We start from the raw sequence: 27,267 nt of genomic DNA on the forward strand, positions 1-27,267 counted from the left end.
TCTATGAGTTTTAGGGCAGCCTGGTCTACAAGAGCTAGTTCCAGGACAGGCTCCAAAGCTACAAAGAAACCCTGTCTTGGAAAAAACCACCAAAAAAAAAAAAAAAAAAAAAAAAAAAAGCGTGTTCCACCATGCCCAGCCTTTTCCTTACGTTTTGAGACAGGAGACAGGGTTTTACCATATATCCCTGGATGGCCTTGAACTCATGGAAATCCCTCCTCAGCCTCTTGAGTAGGAGACTCATAGCTGTGCACCATCATGCCTGGTAAATTGTTGCTTACCCACACATGGGGCTTAAACCCAGGGCCTCACACATGTTTGGCAAGCACTATACCACTGAGCTGCAATCCCAGTCCCTCATTTTAAATCACAAAACAGCATAAAAAAGGGTATTAGGACTGCTGATGTGGAAGGATCTTCTGTTTTGTGTTGATTTCATTGGTTAATAAAGAAACTGCCTTGGCCATTTGATAGACCAGCCCTTAGGTGGGTGGTGTAGACAGAACAGAATGCTGGGAGGAAGAGGGAAGTGAGACAATCACCATGCCTCTCCTCTCTGGGTCAGAGACGCAATGGAGCCAGCCACCAGGTCAGACATGCTGAATCTTTCCCGGTAAGCCACCACTTCGTGGTGCTACACAGATTATTAGAATGGGTTAAGCAAGATGTGAGAATTAGTCAATAAGAGGCTGAAACTAATGGACCAGGTAGTGTTTAAATGAATACAATTTGTGTGTTGTTATTTTGGGGCATAAGCTAGCCGGTGGCTGGGAGCTGGGCAGGACGGAGAGCAGGCCTGCTCGCCTCATTACTAAAGACTGCACATGGTGCTGCTCATTGGTAAACTCAGCACTTTGGAGGCTGAAGAAAGAGAATTCAAGTTCAAGGCCAGCCTGAGATGCACAGTAAGACCCTGTAGCAAGAACTATAAAAAGACGCTGGGGACTGGGATTCACACAGATGGAAAATTTCATTTTCAGCCTAACTGTATGTCTCTGTCCCTTGCTTCCTAGAGAAAGCAAGGACTGTAGGTTTAAGAGGATACATAGTTACAGGTAAGCTCTATGCCTCAGGACTACAGTGCATCTTGAGGCTTTGGGTATGGGCAAGGAGATTTGTTGCCCTGCTTCAGTTACACTCCAGATACAAATAATCATCTTTCTGTCCTAGGATGCTTCCCATGAAGATAATAGTAGAAAGGCAGGTCACTGTGTGTTGCCTTGAACTCACTGTTAGTGGTAAAGCTAAAAGCCGTTTGTGTATGAGAGCCAGGATCCCACTTGCTGTCCTTCCCTCATGCTCACTCCTCAAACCACTATAAACTTCTCAGGCAAAGATCACCAGACACCTCCTAATTGCAAAATGAAGGTGTTACTATTCAGTATTTATCACACTCTGTCTGCCTCTGTCATTAGGACACCATTATGATTCCTCTGGCCGTCTTTCATCACTTGGAAACTCATCCTTTCTCTTATACCATCGCCCCCCCCATCCAGTGACTCACCAAATCCTGTTGACTGTACACATCTCCGGATCCCATCACCTCATTTTCATTTGTTTTCAAAATTTTTGTTTAAAATGTGTTCATGTGAGTGTATGCCACCTATGTGCAGGTGCTCTTGGGATCCAGAGGAGGGCGTCAGATCCTCTGGAGCTGGAGTACAGGCCTTTGTGAACCAACTGATGTGGGTTCTGGAATCTAATTCAGTTTCTCTGGAAGTACTCTTAACCACCAACCATGTCTCTAGCCGATCTTTCCCGGTCTGTTTAAAGAATTTTAAATTATGTGTATGTGTGTGCATGCGTGCATCACGCATATGTGTGTGTGTGTGCACGCGCGCGCGCGTGCGTGTGCGCACGCGTGCAGGTACCTACAGAGTCTAGAAGAGGATATCAGATTCCCTCGAGCTGGAGTTAAAGGCAGTTGTGGACCAGCTAATATGGGTGCTGGGAACTGGACTCAAGTCCTCTGGAAGAACACCAAGTGCTTTTAAGCACTGAGTCATCTCTCAAGCCTCCGTCTGTCCAATTCTTATGGCTACTGCTCTTTATGTAGGGATCATTGGCTACTTATTCTTTTAGTTGGTTATTTGTGCTGCGCGGGAATCCAAGGCCTCTTACATTCAGGACAAGTAGCTACAGGCTTATTTTTAACTTTGTACTCATTGAGTTTTTTGTTATTGTTGTTTTGTTTTTGTTGTTTTGAGACAAGGTCTTAGTGTAGTTCAATCTGGTCTTGAACTAGCTATAGCTAAGGCTGGTCTGTAACTTCTGATTCTCCTGCACCTTCCAGACACCACACCCAGTTCCCACAGGCTTATTTTTGATGGACCTCCAATTTCTTAATGTAGTCCGTTGGCTCCTGGGGTAACTAAAATATAATCCTCCATACCACTCTCAGGTTTGTGTAATTCATGGCATTGTATTTTAATCATCATATACAAATCTGTGTTCCTCATCAGAGAGGGAAATCCCTGAGGGCAAGAACCCAGTCTTATCTACTAGAACACCAGCTTGGGTGCGGCGGCGGCACAGGTAAGGACTAGGTTTTCTGGGACACTGAACCATGAGGCTACTTTTCCATTTCATTCTCAGTGGCTCAAACGCAACTGGTTTACCGACTCCAGCATCCTCGCAGTAGGTACAGGTTCACCGCTGAATGACTTCCCCTCTTCTCCTCTGCAACTGTGAACTAGGACAGACTTGATGAATGCACAGGAGGACCCTTGGGAGCCTTCTCTATCAATTTGACATGTGCAATTTGAGCTACTTAAACTCCTGTGAAGAAAGGTGCCCTTTCGTGTTAGGGCCTCTTTCCTCAAGTTCGGACGAGGCAGGGCGGGTAGCAGAGCAGGGGGAAAAGTGAGAGCCACTTCTGGAGGGAAGGAGCAGCGCTTCAAGGGATGAAGAATAGCAGAGGACGACGCACAGGCGACGCCGGAGAGCAGCATTGCCAGCCAAGCTCGGGTTTCCCCATGGCCCCGCCTCCTTCACGAAGCCCGACCCTCTCTAGGGCGGGACTTTCTCCTCCAGCCAATTCTGGGAGCCGAACCCTGGCGGTTTGTACTCTTTCTTTCCAATGAGAAAAAAAGGAAGCAGCTTGGCTCCAATGACCAATCCGAGGAGGCGGCGCCTGGTTGTCAGGCAGGTTTGTAAGAGTTAGGGCCAATTGGAGGCGCAGCCACCGCTCGGCCCGGGCGCAGCGCGCAGGCGGTGGCGAAGAGACGCCGAGCGGGCCGAGTGCGGCCGAGCAGAGCCGTAGCCGGAGCGGGGCCGCAGGAGCCGGGCCGGGTGTGGACCGGCCGAGATGCCCTATAAACTGAAGAAGGATAAGGTGAGCGTGGCCTTTGCCCTTGCGCCTCCGCCGCGGGGCCTGCGTGGAGCCCTGGGAGGGGCCCGAAGCAGGCCCGGGACAGCCTCAGACTGACCCTCCGGTCTGGCCCCCCGCAGCACTCCCGGGGCCAGCCCCTGGGCCGCGCGGCTGTTAGCACCCCCAGCCCGTGCAGCAGCTGGGACAGCTCTCCCTCTTTGCCCCGGACAGATTCGCCCCACCTTTCTCTCTTCCGTTCCTCTTTGCTCCTACCCCCGACCCCCTCCAGCTCTGCTCCACTCCCAGCTCACTCCCTTGCTTTCTCTCCCCGCCTTCCTCTGTCCCCGATCCCCCACGGGTTTGGGACAGTCCTCATCTAAGACTGCATCTTCCTCCAGTACTCCCTCCACCCCCACCCTGAGCAGCCCCTTCCCTCTTTCCTCAGCAGCCTATAAACGGCCTCTCTACAGTTCTGTACGGTCCCTTCTCCGTCCATGACAAGCCCCTGACCTAGAACCGCTCTGCCTTTTCTCTCCTCCGCCCAAATCTGGCCTAGGCCCCTCCCTCGAGTCTTCCTTTACACACAAACTTGTAAGCCAGGACTGAGCCCTTCCTTCTTTTGATGGAACCCCAGAACGTCGGTGCTGGAAAGGCGCTTTTGAGCACATGCATTACAGTCCCTGGTGGTACAGATGAGGAGACTGAGACCGAGTCAAGGGAAGGGACTTGTCCAAGGTCACACATCCTGCTGGAGGCCCAGCTGCAATATCAGGTCTCCAGACTTGGAGGGTTCTTCTGTGCAAGTGACTAACTGGCATCAGCTGGCTTCCATGTTCACCCTAAACCAGACACCGGTTCTGATCTGCACAGGCTCCTCCCCTTATTCCTTAGGATAACCTTTGCATTTCCTTTTTGCACCCATGCTGGAGCTCTCTCTTTCTTGAGGTATATTAAAGCAGGAATCTGCCTTGTTCTATTTAGTTTTTTTCCTCTGCAGTCCAGCTACCCCTGGACATTCATACTTTGTCATGGTGTCCTTCCACAGGCCATTTTTTTAATCTTTTGCATTGATAGAGTCAAACCCGGGATCTTGCACACGCTGAGCTTGTCCAGTACCACTGAGCTACACTCCCAGCCCCGTGGCCGCTGATTGATGGCGCCGCCTTTCACCCTCTTCTGTCTCCACACCACCCGCCTTCACCTGTTCCTCATCCCTGCCGTTTCCTACCCTTTGTTTCCTGCTGTTGCTGAGATCTGACTCAGAGGTGTGGTTCCTCTGAGGTACAGACTTATCCAGGGATGCTAGGATACCAGTTCCAGCCTCCCCCAGCTTTTCTTGTCTTGGGGCTGGCTCTGGCCTGGTATTACAGTCCGCCCTCCTGAAGACCCCAGACGCAGGTTGCATTCACTTTCCCCTGGTTGCCTGGCTGCGCTACCACCTCACCTTATCAATCAAACTCCTTATCCTGGGGCTGCTGTGTATTTGCCAGGTAGCTCTGATTATGGGTTGTCACTGTAACTTCCCAGAGTCTGAAATTTAGAACATAGGGCTAGAGGTGACATACTGGGTGCTGAATCTCTTAAAGGTGGCGAGTGGAGTAGAGTTGTGTGCCCTACCCAGTCCTGTCCTTGGGAGTCAGTTGTCCAATATGGTTTGGGCCATTCACCTGTAGAAACTGCACACTCAAATCGCTAACCTGGGATCTGAGGGGTGTGGAGTTCAGAGGAAGCAGTGAGCTTCTTACCTGTCCGTAGTTTTTAGTCTGTGGACCAGATCCTGTCCCGTCTGTAGAAGGTCTTTGCCCACTGGCTGATTGAGAATTGGGGGAGACATTCTTAGGCTTCCTTAGGCCAAGAGTGATCTGGTTGAGAAAGGATGTTGGGAGGATCGGGATACATGGAAGCAGGCATGGGGCCCTTGATGAGATTTAATCTCCTGCATTGGAGTTTGGGCTGCATTTGGCCTCCTTAAAGTTCTGAGGGGGAGAGAGATGACAATGTGACTGAGGTGTACCAGGATGGAGGCACAGAGACAGGTGGGTGGAGGCTCTTATTGCTCATCCATCACCTGTCCCCTTTCTCCTTTATCTCTGTTGTCCCAGTCCTCGCTATATCCTTCAGTGCTTCCTCAGAAGTCGTCCTGAGCCTTCACTTGGGCCCACTTACAGACTCTGTTTGGTCAGCCTTGGATGCGAATGAATTGGGGACATGTCTTGTATTCCTCCTTGAGGAAATTACTAGACTCTTGCTGTTTGGCATCTCCCTTACACACAGTAGGTAGATGCTGAGTCCGTCTTTGGGGAGATTTGCATCCTTCTCTTGTGAGACTGCATTTGGGTCTTTTGTTTTCCTGCATGAACCAGCCCTGCTCCCTCCTGTTTTCTTATTCATAATAATAGAACTAACCTCTGTTAGGATTTTATGTGCCAGACATCGGGCTAAGCGAAGTGGGTCCTGTTTTTGTTTTTGTTTAGTAGTTGAGGATAGTGAAGCCCAGAGAGGCTAGTTACCTCTTTACTCTCACACGACTGGTAAGAATTGAGCGTAAAACACAGTGCTGGCTCTAAACCCCAGTGCCTCACAACATGCGACAGCTGGGCCAGGCCCCAGTGTGTGTGCTTCACCTGTTCTCAGAAGACAGAGAGCAAGGCTTGTGGGCCCTGTTCCCCTACACCCACTCACACCCACACACCAAGGCAGCTGAAATCAGGCACATTCCCTGAGATTTTTCTCAGGCGTCGTGCTGAGTGCCATAAGGTGGGTGGAGGGGACAAGAAAAGTAAGCAGCTTATGATCAAGTATAGAGACCAGACTTGAGTGAAGACGGTCAGCTTTGTTGGCGGGCCATGTCTGTTGTGTGCTGTCAGTCACCTTGGTGTTGTGTCCTGGCTGCGTCTTTTCTTCTTTGTCCTCCACTGCTTGCTCTGAGCAGTTGACTGGAGTCGGTGTGGCCAGCCTGGTCAGCAGGCAGTGGGAGAGTACTCAGCCCAAAGAAGCCCCTTCCCCCTTATTCAGAGCATCAAGCTGCTCCCCATCCGAGAATGGCTTTCCCTCTCCACCCCCAGAAAGCCTTCCCCGTTCCAGCCCACACAGAACTCTCTTCTTCCTGAGCTCCGTTTGCCCCCATAGTCACAGTCCTTGGATTTAAGACTTCTTCCTGAAGGGGCTTGGCTGCTGTTGAATTGCAGACTCTCAGAGCTGGAAGTGATTTCCAAGGTCCTCCAATCCAGCTCTCATCTAAGGCTTGAATCCTTTTGCAACAAGCCTTAGAGGAGGTCATCCAGCCTCTGCTCAAATGCTCAGGACTGGGAGCTTTCAGCTACACTAGGCAGTCTGTTTCCATACAACTGCACTGTGAGAAAATCCATCCCTGCTGGCCTCCGCCTATCCGCTTTCAGTGTTGACCCATTTCTCTGGTTTCTCTGGGTCCGCGAGTGTAAGTTGTATCTCTAGTACACGTGGCAGCCCTTCCTCGCTGGTTAAGCTTCGTCCTGCTCCCTCCCCACCCTTCTCCCTTCCATTCCCTTCTATTGTTAACTATCCCAGTTCCTGCAGCTGTTGCACTTCAGGCTGAGCTTTTGAATACACTGCTAGAATGGGCTTCATTTCCCTTTTCAAGTAAGGATTTCTTATTGGTCCTCCACAGGCTCATTCTCATCACTAAACCAGACCCACTAGCTTGGTTCTGTCAGGGCCGGCACTCCACACAGGTGGATGGAAGTTCCCAAGACCTCCCGTGGATGCCACAGCATTGGTTTGTGCTGAGTGTGCAGTCAGAGCTGCATCCTCAAGTCTCTCACAGTCTCCCTATCCTGTCCCTGTGTGGTTGCTTTTGTTTTGGCCCAGAGCATGGGAAGAGATGCTGGACAGGCCAGGGCTCTGAGCCAGTTGCCAGGTTCCCAAGGGAACCTTTAGATTGGTGCTCACAGTTTGTTAACACTTCAGGGCTTCACCTCCATCTCTAGCCCACTGCATGTCGCCAGAGGCGGTCTTAACATTTCAGGGAGAACCCTTCTGATCCCTTAGCATCCTGTTAAATACCCGTAGCACCCTCTTGTTTGGGTGCTGCTGATGACATCTATACAAATGCCTCTGGGTTTGTCTGGATGGCCCTGAGGGGAGAGAAGTGATTTCTGCTGTGCTTTATAGCATAGCAGCCTTTGGCACCTCTGACCAAGTTGTCCAGAAGCCAGTCTGACCCGCTTGTTTTTGTTATTGATGCTGTTCCAGTAAGCCAGCTCACCTTAGTTCTTTCCTGACGGAGGGAAGCCTAACCCAGTGACTAGCCTGGGGAGGGGACAGGTGAGGACCACTGTCGTGCTTAACTATCAGCGAACATTGGCTTCCTAACCAGACTCTAAACTCCTTGCAGGGCCTGAGTCTCCTTTGTGTGTCCCAGGGTCGATACAGTAGGATTTTAAAATTTATTTTTGGGTTTTTAAGACAGGGTTTCTCCTGTGTAGCACTGGCTGTCCAGGAGCTTGCGCTATAGACCAGGCTGGCCTCAAACTCAGAGATTTACCTGCCTCTGTCTCCTGAGTGCTGGGAAGAAAGGCGTACGTCACCGTGCCCAGCTGAATCAGCTAGAGAGTGTGTGGTTGAAACAAAGACCTCGGAGGGGCTCGGAGATACAGCTCAATGGTAGAGTGCTTGCCTAGCATAGACGATCCCCAGTACTGAAAAAAGAAAGATTTAAGAGGTTCGGGTAAGGCCTCTCCTTTCTCGTGGCCTCTACTAACCCTAACTCCGTCTTCTCCCAGCAGGAACCTCCCAAACTTGCCAAAGGCACAGCCAAGCCCAGCAGCTCGAGCAAAGATGGTGGAGGGGAGAATGCAGACGAGGTAAAGATGAAGACATGCCCCGGGTTCCAGCACAGGTGCTGCCTAAAGCTCCGTGGTGGCTGGGGGGCAGGGTCTGAGGGGGCAGTTCCATAGGCAAAGGCTCCTACAGCTAGATTCCTGCGGCAGTTGTTTCCTGCACTTCCCGTGGTGGTAACTCCTTTCTCAGTGACTAGGGGTGTGGCTAGTAGTGGAGCCCGTGTTTAGTGTGAGTGAGGCCTTGGGTTCCATTTCCAGCTTGTTCAAGTCTGTTTGTGCGGATGTCTTTCTTAGAATAAGAACCATGGAAAGATGTGAGGTCTGCTTATATGCTTGTCTGTAAACCCATCATTTGGGAAGCTGAGGATCACACGTTTAGGACTAGCCTGTGTGACGTAGTTGCCTGACTCAAAGAGGGGTGGTGGTGGAGGTGGGATGCTGGAGGCTTGTGGTCCTGGGGAAAGGGGAAAAGTCTACAAGTGCTTCAAAGTATGACGAGTCACTTTGGTATGGATCTGGGTGGGGCAGGGGCTTGGGAGTGGCTGGTGTCCCTGAGTTGGGCAGTGTGTGGCCAAAGGACAGTCGAGAACAGAGGTCAGCATAGCTCAACAGTCTAGGGCTATAAAGCAATAAACAGGTAAACAAGACAGCCAGAGAGTAGAGGGGCTTAGGGAAGTTGAGAAATGTCCTTGAACATCTGGGGTATGGCCATGGCCAGTGGGGTGCTTTGTTTGCTGAATAGCCTTGTAAATGTGTGGGAGCTGCTGTCATTCTCTCTCTGCTTTTCCTTCCCACTTTTTCCACCTCTAAACTGTTCAGGAAGCAGAAGTCTTAGTTATTGGCTGGTCTTGTGCCTTTCCTGAGAAAGGAGATTAATTGACAAGTGTTTGTGGTTAACTATGGATTTAGATTTTCCAGGCTACTTGTTCCTGTCCCCTCTAAAGAGATCCAATTAATGTTTGCATTGGTGACCATTGTTTCAGGACTTGCAAAGTAATCAGGAGAAGTAGGCTAGATTTCTTTTTTTTTTTAAAGATTTTTTTTATTTATTATATATTCAGTGTTCTGTCTGTCTGTATGCTTGCTGACTAAAAGAGGGCACCAGATCTCATTACAGATGGCTGTGAGCCACCATGTGGTTGCTGGGAATTGAACTCAGGACCTCTGGAAGAGCAGTCAGTGCTCTTAACCTCTGAGCCATCTCTCCAGCCCCAAGGCTAGCTTTCTTGCCCGATTTGCAGACCACAGCAGAGTCGTGACTCCGTCTGGGCTCTTGCACAGTAATCTTCACAAGGACTGGTCCGTGTTCCCATCATGGTCTTCCTGCCGGGCTGTGAACTGAGGGGAACAGCTGTATGGTGTTGTATGTTTTCCACTTCACACCTAAGCACTCACTGTGGGTCACACCCTTTCCCAAGTGATGCTATTGATGGTCCCATCAGCACTTTCCACTGGGCAAGTACTTGAGAGTTAGTGACCAGTCAAAGCCAGGACTTACAGGCCCTCCCTTGCTCCTGCCTCACCAACATCCTTCCTAGGCATCCTGGGTATTATCTGCCTAGACAGGCCTGCTTTGACCACTCACCCCCATCCCTAGGGCATGGCCAGGGTCCCTGGGCTGTATTTTACACCGTGAGTTTCAGGAGATCTCCTGGCCCAGTGTGGGTGCCCGCACACACTGTTACACTGAATGTCACGGTGATGAAGGGTGAGCCAGTGCGTGAGACAGGCTGCTGAAGCGAGCAGCGCTCTGAGGCCGACTGCTGTGCTTTTCTAGCTCTTCAGGAGGCTCTGCTCAGGGACATGGCATTTGTCTTAGTCCCTCCAGAAAAGGGGGCGTCAGGTTCACCCTGGACTCTGTTTTATGAAAAGCCTCCCAGGGCTTATCTATATGAGGTGGCCACAGGAATTTTCCTTCTTAGTGTTTTCAGAAGGTCCTCTTGTATGGATGTCGCAGAGATGCCGTGACAGCCGAGAACCAGGGTGGGAGGCCATGATCTTTTTTTTCTTCATGTATTTTTTATTTTTGTATATGCATGTTTTGCCTACATGTGTGTCTGTGTACCATGGGCATGCCTGGTATCAGTGGAGGGACATCAGATCCCCAAACAGGAGTCACAGGTGGTTGCGAGCAGCCTTGTGGGTGCTGTACATCAAACCTGGGTCTGCTGGAACAGCAGCCAGTGCTCTAAATTGTTGGATGTCTCTCCAGCCCTGAGGCCATGACTTTTTTTGTTTGTTTTTGTTTTTGATATTTTGAGACGGGGGGGGGGTTCTCTGTGTAACATTTGTGACTGTCCTGGAACTAGTTCTTGCAGATCAGGCTGGCTTTGAACTGACAGAGATCCTCCTGCCTCTGCCTCATAAGTGCTGGGATTAAAGGCATGCGCCACCACTGCTGGGCAGAGGCCATGGTTTTAAAGTACTGTTCACTGTATCTTTCCCTTGCCCCTTTTTCTATTGTACAATTTTGAGCTCCTCTGGCCAAAACCTGACTGTGTTAAGCATTTGCCAGAAGTGTTTTTCAATTAATCCTAAAAATTATAGCAGCTAACATTTACTTTATTGAACAGTTATTTTGTATTAGTTTTCCAAAGCAGCCCAAACAGATTACCATATAGCAGGTGGCTTCGGACAGCAGAAGTGAATTCTCATACGCTTTTGGAGGCCAGAAGTCAGGGTAGCAAAAGACAGGACCTGAGGTCTTTTTTAATTATTTGAAATTTCTGTGTGTGTCATGTACACATGTGTGCAGATACCTGCAGAGTCCAGGAGCCAGTGTTGTGTGCCTGTCGCGTCCTCACAGCTGGAGTTAGAAGTCGCTGCGCACTGCTTCACATGGGTGCTGGGAACTGAACTCCAGCTCCTCTGCAGGAGCTTCTGAGTCATCTTTCCAGCTCTTGAGCTTCTCTTGTTCAGAATTTAAAATGTGGGACAGGATGGTTGTGCTTATTTTAACCCCAGCACTTGGGAGGCAGGGACAGGGAGATCTCTGAGTTTAAGGCTAGCCTGGTCTATGTTTTTGAGACCATGTCTCACTTTTGTTGTTTGTACATTTGTTGTGTGAGTGCCAGTATTTACCGGTGGAGGTCAGAGGATGGGTCTTCATCCACCATGTAGACTCAGGGATGGAACTGAGGTCGTCAGGCTCAGTGGCAAGTGCCCTTTACCAACTGAACTATCTCATTGGTCTCTTTTATTTAAATTTAAAATGTTTTCAATTTACTTTAATCTTTGTGTATGTATTGTGGTGTGTACAAGTATGTATAAGTGTGTGTTCACATATGTGGAGGTACATGAATGTGTGCACATGCATATATAGCCTGAGGCTCTCATCAGATGTCCTCTTCAGACTCCCCATCTTAATTTTGATGTCTTAGTCAGTCTCTGTGGGCCTTATATATTGAGGTGTATTCTCTCTGAACCTAGAGCTGGCCATTTTGGTTAGTCAGATAGCCAGCTTGCCCTAGACCAGCAGTTCTCAACCTGTGGGTGTCAACCCTTTTGGGGTCAAATGACCCTTTCACAGGGATCTCATACACATATCCAACATAGCAGATATTTACATTAGGATTCTTCACAGTAGCAAAATTACAGTTTTGAAGTAGTAGTGAAACAATTTTACAGTTGGAGGGGTCACCTCAACACGAGGAACTGTGACATTACAGTTGCAGCATTAGAAAGGGTGAGAACCACTGGTCTAGGAATCCTATCTCTGCTTCTGGTTCCTGGGAATTGCAGGTGGGCATGGCAGGCACACCTGTGCTTTTATGTCCACCATGACACTCTGCAAGCCATAGCTCCAGTCCTGTCCTAAGGCTCTAGGGAAAGGTTTGTCCTGTGCCTCCCTGCTGGCTCCCCCACCTTCCCGACAGGGTTTCTCTCTGTAACAGCCCTAGCTGTCCAGGGTAGCCTCGAATTCACGGAGATTTGCCTGTCTCTGCCTCCCTAGTGCATCGCTACCGACTTTTGACAGTCCTTGGCACCCCTTGTGTTGTGCAGCACCTCAATTCCTCTCCTCACCCTCACACAGCATTCTGCGTGTCTTGGTCTCTCTCTGAAGATCCCTCTTAGAAGGATAGATACCCTTCATTAGGGATATCCTGTCCAACACATAATGCTCGCTTTCACTAATGGTGCATGTCTGTAAAGACCCTACTCCAGGTAAGGCCATATTCAGAGATTCTTTGGACACTGTTCAACCTGCATATATCGTCCCTAAATCTTTGCACGCACACTTACCTGTCACTGCAGTCAGGCTCGGAGTGAACAGCACTTACCCCATGAATAACGGCAGAGCTGGGATTCATGCTTAAGTAAGGTATTGTCTCTGAGACTTAAAACAGGAGCCTGGTGTGGAAAGTGGCTTTGAGAGGGCAGGTGAGACTCACTGTGTCCTGCCTCTGCGTTTAAGGAGCTCCTCTTTGGGAAAAAATTGACTCTAGCACACTGCTGTCCTGAGTTCTGGATGGGGGTGGAGGAAGGAAGAAACAGCCCAGTCTCCCCAACTTCAGCTCAAAGGCCACAGATGTTATCCTCAAACCGCTTTGGTTTTATGGTCTCCTTTTTTCTTTCCATACTGAGGACAGAACCCTGGGTATCACTCGGGCAAAGCCCGTGTTCTGTCATGAGCTGTGCCCTCAGCCAAATTCTCTACTTTAAAACTAATTTGAGCTGGGTGTGGTGACTCACAATAGTCCCAGCACTCCAGACAAAGAGGCAGGTGGATCTCTGTGGTTTCTAGGCCAGCATGGTCTATGCTGTCAGCTCCAGGCCAGCCAGGGCTACATGGAGAGACCCTGTCTAAAAACAAAACCCCACCAAAATCTAATCTGAGCCAGGTGCGCTCATTCGTGCCGGTATCCTAGCCCTTGGAAGGTAGAGGCAGGATGATTGCTGTGAATTCAAGGCTAGCCTGGTCTGTACATTAAAGTCCAGCCCAGCTTAGGCTATAGTGTTTAAATACAATATAAAATTAATTTTGGAATTTCCCAAAGTTAAAACCCAACATCCATAACGAGTCTGAGCGGGCCTCACTTTGTTCTTGTAGCATCTGCCCTGGGTACTGGCCCAGTGGAAGTTACCTCCTAAGACAGCGAGCTCCCCTACAGTATGGCCTCGCCCCACCCGTCTGGACCGGCTTGATTTCCCTCTCCTAAACTCACATTTACTCCTTTTTTTTTTTTTTTTTGTTTGTTTGTTTTGTTTTTGTTTTTTGAGACAGGGTTTCTCTGTGTATGTGTAGCTTTGGAGTCTGTCCTGGAACTATCCCTGTAGACCAGGCTGGCCTCAAACTCACAGAGATCCGCCTGCCTCTGCCTCCCGAGTGCTGGGATTAAAGGTGTGCGCCACCACTGCCCAGCACATTTACTCCTTAAGAGCTAAATCATGGGGGTTGGAGAAATGGCTCAGTGGTTTAGAGCACTGCCTGCTCTTCCAAAGGTCCTGAGTTCAATTCCCGGCAACCACATGGTGGCTCACAACCATCTGTAATGAGGTCTGGTGTCCTCTTCTGGCCTGCAGACATACACACAGACAGAATATTGTATACATAATAAATAAATAAATATTTATTAAACAAAGAGGAAAAAAAAGAGCTAAATCAAAACTCACACCTTCAGGGACTGAAGAGACGTATCAGTGGTTCAGAGCCCTTGCTGATCCTGCAGAGGACCTGAGTTAGGATCTTGGCACCTATGGTGGGCATCTCACAACCACCCGTAATTCAGCTACACACAACCACACCCCATAATTTGAAAATAAATCTTTTTTTTTTTTTTTTTTAGAGTCACGTCTTGAGAGATGCCATAATTCTTCCAGGCAGTTTGTAGTCCACTCCTCTGTGTTTCCATAGCCTCTGTGGTCTCGCTCTGGTATTTCCCTTGTACCGTTGCTGCTTCTGTGGCTGCCCCACCTACCAGTCTTCAAGCTGTTTGAAGCCAGGACCTTGTCATAGTCACCTTTTCCTTTGTAATGCTTAGTGGGGTGTTTAGAGAAGAAAGGGAGGATGGGAAGAATTAAATAGGATTAGATGGAGCTCCGGATGTGACCATGGGAGAGGACGCCTCAAAGTGGTCTTCATTTACTAGACCAGATAATTCGTGATACAGTAGATACAGCATGTAATCTGTGGTTTTTGTTTTTTGGATTTGTTTTTGGATTTTTTTAGTTTTTCTTTTTTTTTTTTTTGTCTTCTTTTTTTGGTTTTTTTCGAGACAGGGTTTCTCTGTGGCTTTGGAGCCTGTCCTGGAACTAGCTCTGTAGACCAGGCTGGTCTCGAACTCACAGAGATCCACCTGCCTCTGCCTCCCAAGTGCTGGGATTAAAGGCGTGCGCCACCACCGCCCGGCGATTTTTTTAGTTTTTCAAGACAGGGTTTCTCTATGTAGCCCTGGCTATCCTGGAACTCTCTCTCTGTAGACCAGGCTGGCCTCAAACTTACAGAGATCTGCCTGCCTCTGCCTCCTTAGTGCTTGGATTTAAAGGCGTGTGCCACTACTGCCCGGTTGTTTTTTTTTTTTTTTTTTTTTTACTTTGTTTTCATTTTTTGTTGTTGTTGTTGTTTTCAAGACAGGGTTTCCCAGTAGCTATGGAGCTCGTCCTAGAACCTACTCTGTAGACCTGGCTGGCCTCCAACTCACAGAGATCTGCCTACCTCTGCCTCCCAAGTGTTGGGATTAAAGGCGTGCGCCACCACCGCCCGGCAAAATTATTTTTCTTTTTAAATTTTTTTATGATTTATTTAACTTTATTTTATGTACATTGGTTTGAGGTTGACAGATCCCCTGGAACAGGAGCTACAGACAGTTGTGAGCTGCCATGTGGGTGCTGGGAATTGAACCTGTATCCTCTGGAAGAGCAGTCAGTGCTCTTAACGGCTGAGCCATCTCTCCAGCCCCAAAATTAATTTTTTAAAGATTTACTTACTTATTTATTATGTATTGTTTATTATGTATTTATGTTCTGTCTGCATGTATGCCTGCAGGCCAGGAGAGGGCACCAGATCTCATTCTACATGGTTGTGAGCCACCATATGGTTCTGGGAATTGCAGTCTGTGCCCTTAACCGCTGAGCCATCTCTCCAGTCTTGATTTTTTTTTTTTTACATTTATTTGTGTATTTGTTGTGTGTTTGTACAGTAGTCATGGGACAGCTTGGTGAAAATTAATTCTGTCTTTCTACCGTTTGGGTCCTGGGGATTGACCTCAGGTTGTCAATCTTGGGGGCAAGTGCCTTTACCCCCTGAGCCACCCTGCTAGCCCTTGTCAATCGTGTTTTGTACCAGAGTCTTGCTGTGTAGTCCAGGTCGCCTTCAACCTGCAGTAATATTTTCGGTTTTGCCCTCCGAGTGCAGGAGTTGCAGGTGTGAACCCTGCTTGGTTCTATCTGTGCATTAATTTTGAGATTAAGGTCTTGCTGTGTAGCCCAGGCTTGTCTCCAATTCTGAATCTTTCTGCCTTAGCCTCTTGCATAGCTAAGAGTAGAGATAGGTACAATTTTGCCCAGCTTCTTTTCCTACTATTTTATGTTCCATCTTTCTGTTAGAATACTTTCTATAGTGGGTCTGGGGATGCAGCTCAGCTGGTAGTGTGCTTGCCTAGCCTGGACAAAGTCCTGGGTTCTATGCCCAGTGGCTCATAAATGGAGTGGTGGTGTATATTGGTGTGGTATATACACTCAGGAGGTAGAAGCAGGAGACCTGGGTTACAGGAAGGCTTCCTGAGTGGGTGTAGATTCTGTAGAAAGTATTTCAGGTCTCTGCAGAGTCTCAGTAGGACTGGATAGGACAAAGTACATTTGGAAGGCAGAGTGGCTGGGTTGCCTTTGTCAGGTATCCTTGTGATGGCTGCTCACTTGTCTCCTACCCACTCAAGGACAGTGGAGACATCAGAAGAACTGGAGGGTTTGGGATTAATGCTTGAGTGTGAAGTGAGTGGCTGGCATATCCACACATGTGCTTTCTAACAAGCATAGGAAGGTAGACAAACAGGAGATGGCCTCATGGGCCTTGGTTGTTAGGGGCTTTACTAGATGGGCTGGCTGTCTCTCACATGTTTCCTGCATTTGGGGGCCCACTGGTGGTCCTTATCAAACTAGAACTGGGGGCTAGGGAGATGATCCAGTAGATGAGTGCTTACACATAGCATAGAGCTCCATCCTTAGAACCATGTAAAGACTGCTAATGCCAGGGAACCTCCAGCAAACTGGGGTGGACACAATTACCGCTAGCTCCCAGGCCGTTGAGCCTGGTGTGTGCGCCAGTGAAGAAGAGACCCTGCCTCAGACAAGATGGATGGCAAGCAGCAACACTCTCGTCGTCGTCTGACATCCATATGCACACTGTGACACTCGTACTCACACCTGCACTCTCACACGAACATCACATACACATATCACACACACACAGATACACATAAAGCTAAGCAAAAAATTGGAATGAAGCTGGTGGTGGTGGCGCACTTCATTAATCCTAGCACTCAGGAGGAAGAGGCAGGTGAATCTCTGTGAGTTCGAGGCTAGCCTGGTCTACAGAGCAAGTTCCAGGACAGTCAGAACTGTTGCATATGGAGACCCTGTGAAAAACAAACATATAAACACACAAAGCCCAAAAAAAACTGGAGTGATCAAGTGAGATGAAACAGTCCCCTCAGCTGCTTTCCGGCCAAGCCAGCGTTCAACAGTACAGTCTTTGTGTGGAAGGGACCCTTAGGACTCAAATTGTTGGCTGCCTTTGGACATTTTTTCCTTATTTATTTATTTATTATTTATCTATTTATTTATTGTGGTTTTTCAAGGCAGGGTTTCTCTGTGTAACAGCCCTGGCTGTCCAGTAACTCACTTTGTAGGTCAGGGATCCACCTGCCTCTGCCTCCCGAGTGCTGGGATTAAAGGTGTGCGCCACCCCCGCCTGACTTTTTTTTTTTTTAAGATTTATTTATTTATTTATTATATATGCAGTGATCTGCCTACGTGTATGCCTGTTGGCCAGAAGAGGGCACAAGATCTCATTACAGATGGCTGTGAGCCACCATGTGGTTGCTGGAAATTGAACTCAGGACCTTTGGAAGAGCAGGCAGTGCTCTTAACCTCTGAGCCATCTCTCCAGCCCTTATTTTATTTTTTTAAAATGATTTATTTATCTATATATATTGGTGTTTTGCCTGCGTGTATATCTGTGTGAGGTGTTGGATCCCTTGAAATTGGAGTTACAATTGTGAGCTGCCATATGGGTTCTGGGAACTGAACCCAGGTCCTCTGGCAGAGCAGCTAGTGCTCTTAACAAACTGAGTCATTTCCCCAGCCCTGGACATTGTATTTTTAAGCCATACAACTCTATGTTCTCTTGAGATATTACTTAGACTAGACAGAGGTTGGAAAATTACTGTCTAGCTAACTTTTTTTCTTTCTGTGAAATAGGATCTTACAATGTAGCTCTAGCTGGATCTCACTATGCAGACCAGGCTGGCCTCAAACTCATAGAGATCCTCTTGCTCCGAGCGCTGTAATTGAAGGTGTGCACCATCATGACTGGCTCATCTAGCTAACTTCACTTCTTGTCAACAGAAAATTGAGATTCTGCATTTCCCTCCCTGGGAAGAGCACCTTTTTTCTGAGTGGCCTCCCAGTATGCGGTCTCTACTCTGCGGCTGCGGGGCTATACATAGCGTGCTGTGAGATAGCGGTTCTCAACTTTCCCAATGCTGGACCCTTTAGTACAGTTCCGCATGATGTGCTGACGGCTCTGGGGACTTCTGTGGAGATAAGAGAAGGCGGGCTTGCAGAGAAGAGTCTTGGTTCCTGTTCACCCAACCAAACACCCATGGATGCTTGTTAGATGCTACTTCTGAGGGTGCCCAGAGGGTACAGATCAGAGCCCTGGCTTTCAAGAAATTCATCATCTAGTTCATTGGTTCTCAACATATGGGTCGTGACCCCTTGAGGAGCAGAATGACCCTTTCGCAGGGGTCACATATCAGATGTCCTGCAGATATTTATATTACGATTCATAACAGTAGTAAAATTATTTTTCGGAAGTAGCAGCGGAAATGCTTTTATGATTGAGGGTCAGCACAACCTGAAGAACTGTATTAAAAGGTCTCAGCACTAGGAAGGCTGAGCACCACTGATTTAGTTGAAGGGAATGACAGGCACATAAACAGACTCAGCAAGAGTTGTCACTAGGGAGTAAGTGGTTAAAAGACAGTGGAACAGACAAATGGTTAAAGGAGGCTGAGGTCAGCCCCAAGGGCCACCATGAGCTGATTCCCTGAAAGATCCAGCGACTTCCTGGTCTCTGCATTTTCAAACAAAGGGGATAGTGGACTCAAAGGAACATTTGAGTGGATTGGCTTGGGGAGGCCTTGAACTCAGTACCACCCACCTCTATTTCCTGAGTGCTGGGATTCAAGGCCTGCCACCACATCTAGCCGTTAGTATGTTCTTGAACATTCAGCGCCATAGATGAGAGTTTGGTTGACCTTAGGCAGGGAAGCGAGATACAGGTGACCTTCCAACCTCTTCTGCTCTCCTTCCCTCAAGGTGTGACCTGCCCCTGAATGTAGAAAGGGAGACCCTGGAGTTGGCACACCTTACATTGTCTAGTGACACCACTGGCTCTTACTAGTCACAACAGGAGGTGTATGGTGCCTACTCTGTTGCCCTTCCTTGTGTTACCAGGATCAAACCTCCAGTCAAACAAACTAGGGTTGTTTGATGTGGAGAGAGCCAGATGACCAAAGTGGACTGAGCCACTGGACCCACTGACCTGCCTGAGCCAGACTACTGCCTTTCATCCTCTTGTATCCAGACAGAGTTCAGTCGTCTCAGGATTGATTTATTTTTGCTAGGCTGGGGATTGAACCTAGGGCTAGGCAAACACACTGCTGTGAGCTATGTGTTTGCACCTTTTAGCTTTGAATCGGTCTCCTTGGTTGCTCAGGCCTCCTCCTCTGAATAGCTGAAACCAGTGTGTGCTGCCACGCTCACTCAGTTTAGTAGGGCTTGTTGTTGCTCTGACAGGGTCTTGCTGTGTAGTCCAAGTTGGTCCTCTTGTTTCCACCATCCGAATTCAGGCATTAATAGGTTATATAATATGCAGTTTTTGTTTTTTCTTTATTATTTTTAGGGAGGACAGCCAGAGCTACAGCTACACAGATAAGCAAAGAAAGATTGAATGTTTTTATGTGTGACTGTTTTGCCTGTCTCTATGTATGTATGTATGCACGTATGTGTGCCATAGGCATTTTTTGGTGCCCTTGGATCTGGAACAGGAGTTATAGGCATTTATAGGCTGTTATGGGGATGCTAGGCATCAAACTGGGGTTCTCTGGAAGTGTAGCCATTGCTCTTAACTGCTCTATCATCTCTCCAGCCCAGTCATTCTTCATTTTGTTTGTTTGAGACAAAGTCTCACTATGCAACTCTGGCTTGCCTGGAACTTTGGAACTTGGTATGTAGGCCAGGCTGGCTTTGAATTCATCAATCTACATGCCTCTGCCTCCCAAGTACTGGGATTAGAGGCATGTGCCATCACCACCTGGCTAGGATTTTTATTAAACTAAATTTCTGGTAAGCTGCTAAGACTTAAGAATGAATTTGTCTTCCTCTTGAATTGAAGGGTATAGAACATTCAGTAATCTGAAGTGTACTCAGTGAATTGTTAGGATGCTACACACTGGGCTACCTTCCAGATGTCCTCAAGATGTTTTCATTATTCAGAAGGTGCCTTGTGTCTCCTTAGTCAGCTTGCACCTAGGGTTGAATTTTTCCCCCACACTGAGGACTGAATTCAGCCTTACACATACTAGGCAAGTGTTCTACCACTAAGCTAGGTCTTTGGCCCTGCTAACTACTTTTCTGATTTCTCTCACTATCCATCCAACCACTTTGCCTCCTTAAGACGTGAACACGTTGAAGGCTGTTGATAACACAGATAGGAATTCTTGGCCATTGTATTCTGGAGCTATGACCAGTTATCTCCTGGCCCACCTGGCCGGGACAGCTCACTACCTCGCTACAAGCACGAACAGACTAGGGATGGGATGGCCAAGGCCAGGGTTAAGGGCATCCATCCCTTACAGAGCTGGCTTCAACAGATCTCTTTTATGTCCAGCCCCAGCCCCAGCCCCAGCCACCATCATCTAACAAGCGTCCCAGCAACAGCACACCACCCCCAACACAGCTCAGCAAAATCAAGTACTCAGGGGGACCCCAGATTGTCAAGAAAGAACGACGGCAAAGCTCCTCCCGCTTCAACCTCAGCAAGAATAGAGAGCTACAAAAGCTTCCTGCCTTGAAAGGTACCCACAGGTGGACAGGGACTGATGAACTGGGCTTGGGGGCCGTGAAGATTGGTTTAGGAGTCTGTCTTTGGGAAAAGAGTATTCTGTAGACATGGGGTTCAACTGTGACAAGGTGCCGGGGAGCAGGATGGGAGAGGAAAATCTGCACAGGCAGTGGGACATGCGTGAAGAATGACTGCTGAGACCTCCACAGATTCGCCGACCCAGGAGCGCGAGGAGCTCTTTATCCAGAAGCTACGCCAGTGCTGTGTCCTCTTTGACTTCGTGTCAGACCCACTCAGTGACCTCAAATTCAAGGAGGTGAAGCGGGCAGGACTGAATGAGATGGTGGAGTATATCACCCACAGCCGTGATGTTGTCACCGAGGCAATCTACCCTGAGGCTGTCACCATGGTGGGCATAGGGAGAGGATACAAGGGGAGGGATTGGGAGCCCCCGGGGAAGCCCAGACAGTGCTCTAAGTGGGGCTCACCCCTCAGTTTTCAGTGAACCTCTTCCGGACGCTGCCACCTTCATCGAATCCCACAGGAGCTGAGTTTGACCCTGAGGAAGATGAGCCTACCTTGGAAGCTGCCTGGCCACATCTCCAGGTACCAGGGCACTGGGACGGGGTGGGTCTGGCTATGGGACATAGGGTCCTTAGGACTGCAGTAAGGGAATCTCTCAGTCCTTGGGTCAGTCTCAGTGAAGCTTCTTTCCTCCACAGCTTGTTTATGAGTTTTTCTTACGCTTCTTGGAGTCTCCAGATTTCCAGCCAAATATAGCCAAGAAGTACATTGACCAGAAGTTTGTGCTTGCTGTGAGTCTGAGCTTTCTGCCCTTCCCATGAACTGTAGTCTCTCATGACTTTACCTGCCTGCTTTTTCCCTTATTCTGATACACTGGAAGTTCAGCTGTGTCTAGTACAAGGCTTCCAGTGTAACTGGCAGGGCAGGGGTGTCGATGACGACGACAAAGTGTCCCTCTCCACTCAGTGGAGTATAAACGTGCATACCCAGATAGCAGGTAGAATGAAAGTAATAAAATCACTCTGCTTTTCAGAAACCTAACCCCACTCCCCAGAGAACTTGTGACCCCAGCCCATGCCTTCCTGTCTGCTGCCTCATTGTCTGCCTTTCCTAACCTCCTGCTCCTAGCTCCTAGACCTATTTGATAGCGAGGACCCTCGAGAGCGGGATTTTCTCAAGACCATTTTGCATCGTATCTATGGCAAGTTTTTGGGGCTCCGGGCATATATTCGTCGGCAGATCAACCACATCTTCTACAGGTGAGGTGATAAGCCCAGGCTGGGGAGCACAGCATGCCCCTGCCTGTGCTGGGATGGGAACAGGAAGGCAGGGAAGACTGCAGAATGCTGGAGGGGTAGTGTCAAGAGGGCCTTCTTCCCTTAGGTTCATTTATGAGACTGAACATCACAATGGGATTGCCGAGCTCCTGGAGATCCTCGGCAGGTGAGTGGGGAATGCAGATGCCATGGAAGATTGGGGGATGCATACACTGGGCTTGAGCGTAAGCCTTTGGTCCTAAAAACGTCCCTTGACTTCTAGCATCATCAATGGCTTTGCCTTGCCCCTTAAGGAAGAGCACAAGATGTTTCTCATCCGTGTCCTGCTTCCACTTCACAAGGTCAAGTCCCTGAGTGTGTACCACCCTCAGGTAAGCTGCCTGCCTCTGAAGGCCCCTCCCTCCCCTGAGTATCAGGGTTTTCTGCTGACACAGAAGGGTGGTGATGGTAAATCTGCTACACCTCCCCTTCCGTTCTGAGATTTCATCTGAGTGCTCTCCTCCTGAGAGCTGCGTTTCATTCCCATCCTCCACCTTTCACAGCTGGCATACTGTGTGGTCCAGTTCCTGGAGAAGGAGAGCAGTCTCACTGAGCCGGTAATTTCCTTTGGGGCCCCAGTCATCAGCAGTGCTTGCCCATCTCGATCTGTTGGGTTTGTTTCTGTTGTTTGTGGTACTGGCCAGCAAACCTGGGGTGTCTCAAGCAAGAGCTTTATGACTGAGCAACGTCCCTAGCTCCAGTCTGTAACTACTGAGTAAGCTCTAAGTGGGTGCTCAGGACTGGGAGATGCGGGTTCCTCTCAAGGCAGTCAAAAGCTACATACTGAGAAACTTTCCTGATCCAAGGCAGAGAAGCCATGTGGTTGGTTAGCTGAGGGTAAGTGTGGGATGAGGCAATACAAAGGCTTCCCAGGGAACTGTGCAGTGTTAGCAATTTTATCCTCACATCTTCTTCACAGGTGATTGTGGGACTTCTCAAATTTTGGCCCAAGACCCATAGTCCCAAGGAAGTGATGTTTCTGAATGAGCTAGAGGAGATTCTGGATGTCATTGAACCCTCAGAGTTCAGCAAAGTGATGGAGCCCCTCTTCCGCCAGCTTGCCAAGTGTGTCTCCAGCCCCCATTTCCAGGTGAGACCAGACCCACTGTCTCTAAAGATGGCAGCGCAGGTCTTGAGCTCTGAATTGTACTTCTCCTTGACAGGTGGCAGAGCGCGCCCTCTACTACTGGAACAATGAGTACATCATGAGCCTCATCAGTGACAACGCTGCCCGTGTCCTCCCTATCATGTTTCCTGCACTCTATAGGAACTCCAAAAGCCACTGGAACAAGTAGGCCACTGAGTGTGGGCTGATGTGGGACCCGGGTATTCAAAACTGTGGGTGTAGAACTCGAGACAGGGATTTCACCTGGCCACGCAGTAAGCAAAGCCAGTGCTCACCAAATATTACTAAGTGGGTCCTTGAGGAGCTGACTGGCAAGAAAAGGTGCTAATGAGACCTCCTTGCAGTACCAAATAGCTGACCTGATTCATACCACAGCCCTGGAGACATTCTAGGCTGGAGGGACTATGTGATATGCTTAAAGATTGTATAAAGAGCCGGGCGGTGGTGGCGCACGCCTTTAATCCCAGCACTCGGGAGGCAGAGGCAGGCGGATCTCTGTGAGTTCGAGGCCAGCCTGGTCTACAAGAGCTAGTTCCAGGACAGGCTCCGTAGCTACAGAGAAACCCTGTCTCGAAAAACCAAAAAAAAAAAAAAATGTATAAAGAGTCCAAGTCGTAGAAAGGCTTTCCTGCAGAAGGCAGGGTGAGTGTGGTGCTGACAGTCCTCGTGCTGTTGTGAGGCCATGGGCATGAGCCAAGGCAAGGCAGGCTCAGGGTGGGGACCGCATTTGTAAGGTCCATCAGCTGTTCTTAGTCGCGTTAGCTGCTTCTGCGGTGTGGAGATCTGTGAAAAGGACTAGTAGATGGAAGAGCTTTTGGCAGAGATGTGAAAACAAGCAAACTGGGCTGTGGCACAGACGGCAGGCTCTGGCCTCCTGCACACCGTCTCTCTCTGGATGGCAGGACAATCCATGGACTGATCTACAATGCCCTGAAGCTGTTCATGGAAATGAACCAGAAGCTGTTTGATGATTGTACACAGCAGTACAAAGCAGAGAAGCAGAAGTGAGTCTCTTTCCCACAAGGATCGTTATCTTCTACCTCCCTTCTACCTAGGCTCACCGTCCCCAATTCCAACCCTACTGTTCCCTCCCACAGGGGCCGGTTCCGAATGAAGGAAAGAGAGGAAGTGTGGCAAAAGATTGAGGAACTGGCACGGCTTAATCCCCAGGTGAGGCTTTATGCCCCTGCCCCCAAGCTCAGGCAGTCCTTTCAGAGTTGGGGAGGTTCTAGAGGAAGAGCGAGGCAGATTGGCTCTGAAGTGCTCACCATTTGTCCTCTCAGTACCCTATGTTCCGAGCTCCTCCACCACTGCCCCCTGTGTACTCCATGGAGACAGAGACCCCCACGGCAGAGGACATCCAGCTTCTGAAGAGGACAGTGGAAACAGAGGCTGTGCAGGTGAGAGGTTACGGGGGCAGGGGGCAGGTTGGGATAGCAGGAACAGTTCTAGGAGAGAGACGAGATAGGCCAGCAGAAACAGAGAACTCTTGGGACTGGTCACCATTCCTGGCCTTCTCCGTGTTCATACACAGATGCTAAAGGACATCAAGAAGGAGAAAGTGCTGCTTCGGAGGAAGTCAGAGCTGCCACAGGACGTGTACACCATCAAGGCACTAGAGGCACACAAGCGGGCAGAAGAGTTCCTGACTGCTAGCCAGGAGGCTCTCTGACCCCTCCCCTTCCCACAGGGTTACAGCCCACTCAGCCCTGGGACTCAGCCCGGCCCTCCACCCTCTGCTCCTTATTGGCTGACCTGGGGCACAACAGCACCTCTCTGGCTACTCTAGAGGATGCAGGCACTGGAAGCAGGGATGCCTAGAGTGCTCCCTCTTCACCCCTAAATGTGTTCATGCCTCCCTGTGGCTAGTACAGACAGGCTGAGCACTGAGTGCTCAGTGCTTAGACAACCTGGGGGTGCCTGTCCCCCTGCTCCTAACCCCACAGCTACCTGAAACTGTTCTGAGAAACACAAACACAGGAATCACATGCTCCTCTTCCCTGCATCCTCATCTGAACTTGAGGTGTCTCTCCTCTCCCCTGCAGGGTAAAGCAGGAGACTGTCACCAAAGTTACATCTAGCTCCATTGGCCCCGGAGTGAAGAGCTGGAGGGGACCAACCCCCAGCAGCACAAATAGGCCCCTAGCCCTAGCATTATGCAGGCAGGGGTGGTGGTGTATTATTCCCTTTATCCTCTGCCTAACCAGGACAACACAGAGGCCAGAAGAGTATGTTATGGACACTAGATGGATATAGGGCCCAGTGGACCAAGGTGGGGAGAATGAACCATCTACCTTGCCGCTCTTTGGCGAGCAGCAGTCCTGGGATCACAGATGCAGAAGGGACCACCCTGTGGCTGACTGCTCTCTTTGTGCTGTTGGCTGGTTCCCAAAGCTATAAAGAGGGAAGCAGGAGCAGTGCCCTAAGCATGGCTCCCTGCGACACCTATTTATTCCCTTGTTCATGCTGATGCTGGGCAGGCCCTCACCTGTACCCTTTGGGCACTCAGAAAAGCAACAAGTGGGGAGGGCTGGACCAGGTTCCAGGGGCACAGGCAGTGTGGCTTTTGGCTGTGTACATGGGGTGCTTTATTCTCCACAGAGTGATACATGCTGCGGTGGGTTGGGCTCGGGCCAGTGTCCCTATATGTACAGAACCGAATAAAGTGGGTCTCTGAGAGGTCTGGTTTGCCTTGATGTGAAAGGGACAGGGGAAGGTGTGTTAGAACCCGAGCGGAGAACCCGAGCGGTGTCAGTCCTGTGCTGGTCTTGGCTTGGAATGTAGGGAGGTAAGGCAGCTCTCCATGTGGTTACTTCCAGGCAGGGGAGGCCTGCCGGGCTTGGAGGGCTTTCTGTACCACATCTTCCCACTGAGCGTCCGATATCTCCCGAGCCCAGGCAGGAACCCCTGGTGCAGGCAGGCTTACTCCAGCCATGGTCCTTTTCACCAGCTCTACGTGTTCTGAAAGCACAGCCACAGGCTGGTTAGGGGATAGAGACAACGGGGCGGGTTCCCCCTATTCCTTCCATCAACCCGGAACCCTTGACTCATGGAGTCACCAATTCCACATTATTGCCAAGCCTACCCATTCCCAAATCTAGCTAAATAGCATTTCACCTACATTCTGAAGTCTGCAAACATTTGTTAGCACACTTCCTTCTTTTTAAGGGTGAGATGGTTCTCTGTTACTTTTCTTACTGGTTTTAATCCAGTCTATTTCCTTCTTAATGATTCCCAAATGAAAGGATGAGCTTTTTTTTTACCTGGGTCCATGGGGATAGAGCTGTGGCTGCTCAATGCTGCAGCCCCCTCCTCATCTTCATCCTCACTCTCTGATGGTGGGTCTGGCAAATGAAGCCCCAGGGCCTGGATCCGATCTTGAATGTCAGCAGCTCCATCTTCTCCCTCACCCACTGGTGCCAGTTCCACCTCTTCTTGTTCAGGGTCTTGATTGAGGGGTTGGTAGGAGTAGCCTGCTGGGCCTGCTCCTGTTTCCTCATGCTCTTCCTCGGGTTCTTCACTGCTCCAATCCCCAGTTCCTTCTGTAGGACCCTGATGTGGCCCTAAGTCCTCAGTTTGGTTGGGGAAGATACGTTCAGGGCCCATGGTGTCTCCCCCTAGAACTACTGCTGCCATCCGGGCAGGGGCTGCAAGGACAGAAAGGCAGGATGGGGACTGGATGAAACCGAGTCCGCTTTCAGCCCGCGATTTGCAGTCTCCTTTTACATTCATAAAACCCACTTCCCTCTCTCAGGGTCTTGTGTCTTCCTCCCCTCTCCCGTCTCTCACGCCTGCCCGTCTTAAGTCAAGGTTCTCATATTGAACTCGAGCCCACCAGTCTTTAACTTTTCCGATTCCTGAATAAACAGACACCCGGAGGGCTTCGGAAGAGACCCTTTCCAGAACCTCTTCCCCTCCCGTCACGCCCCTCCCCAGCTTAGTAACTGCAGGTAGCCAGACTACCCACGAGAGCGCATCCCCGCCCCTCATCCCCTCTCTCCGGGATACCACAATACCGCCTGACAAGCGCCCTTCAAGCCCAGAAGTGCCCCTTCAATGGCCCCAGCTGCAGCGTCCCCTACCCGCCCCCACTCAGTCTCGGCGTTGGGTGTTTCCTCGCGCCTCACCCTCTCAGAGCCCACAGCCGGACCCGCACCTTCACTTCCGGCGGGGCAGGACGTGCTGTGGCTCTTAGTCCTCCAGCCCCGCCCCGTGCCCAAGACTGACACAAGCGAGGACGAGAAGTCAACCTCTTGCCCCGCCTCCGCCATCCCCTGCCCAGACCACAAAGAACTACATTACCCCGTGACGCTTGGGATCGCGACGTGGTCTGCGCATGCGCACACCCCTCCAGGCTCCCAGCCATGAGGTAACTTGTGGACTACAAG

The 27,267-nt window shown here is 49.7% G+C and overlaps 2 protein-coding genes across 5 annotated transcripts; one reads left to right on the plus strand and one right to left on the minus strand.

Moving 5' to 3' along the window:
* The first annotated feature begins 3,182 nt into the window (after window positions 1-3,182).
* Ppp2r5d (protein phosphatase 2 regulatory subunit B'delta) lies at window positions 3,183-25,558 on the plus strand. Of its 2 annotated transcripts, none has more exons than XM_057751758.1 (16): window positions 3,183-3,334; window positions 8,071-8,151; window positions 20,240-20,426; window positions 20,623-20,822; window positions 20,909-21,019; window positions 21,136-21,228; window positions 21,566-21,696; window positions 21,821-21,880; window positions 21,977-22,085; window positions 22,257-22,310; window positions 22,673-22,843; window positions 22,917-23,044; window positions 23,782-23,883; window positions 23,977-24,049; window positions 24,163-24,279; window positions 24,414-25,558. In XM_057751758.1, the coding sequence occupies exons 1-16, from the start codon at window positions 3,308-3,310 to the stop codon at window positions 24,549-24,551; spliced, it is 1,782 nt and encodes a 593-aa protein (XP_057607741.1). In that variant the 5' UTR covers window positions 3,183-3,307; the 3' UTR covers window positions 24,552-25,558. The 2 variants fall into 2 exon arrangements, with proteins under 2 accessions (XP_057607741.1, XP_057607742.1); XM_057751759.1 differs by having other exon boundaries at window positions 8,074-8,151.
* Mea1 (male-enhanced antigen 1) lies at window positions 25,549-27,164 on the minus strand. Of its 3 annotated transcripts, none has more exons than XM_057751767.1 (3): window positions 27,036-27,164; window positions 26,143-26,526; window positions 25,549-25,840 (listed from the first exon to the last, which is right to left on the minus strand). In XM_057751767.1, the coding sequence occupies exons 1-3, from the start codon at window positions 27,148-27,150 to the stop codon at window positions 25,689-25,691; spliced, it is 651 nt and encodes a 216-aa protein (XP_057607750.1). In that variant the 5' UTR covers window positions 27,151-27,164; the 3' UTR covers window positions 25,549-25,688. The 3 variants fall into 3 exon arrangements, with proteins under 3 accessions (XP_057607750.1, XP_057607751.1, XP_057607752.1); XM_057751768.1 differs by having other exon boundaries at window positions 27,007-27,150; XM_057751769.1 differs by lacking the exon at window positions 27,036-27,164 and adding an exon at window positions 26,896-26,972.
* Between the last annotated feature and the right edge of the window lie 103 nt (window positions 27,165-27,267).

The sequence above is a fragment of the Chionomys nivalis genome, chromosome 19 (genome assembly GCF_950005125.1).
Source record: "Chionomys nivalis chromosome 19, mChiNiv1.1, whole genome shotgun sequence".
Lineage (NCBI taxonomy): Eukaryota > Metazoa > Chordata > Mammalia > Rodentia > Cricetidae > Chionomys > Chionomys nivalis.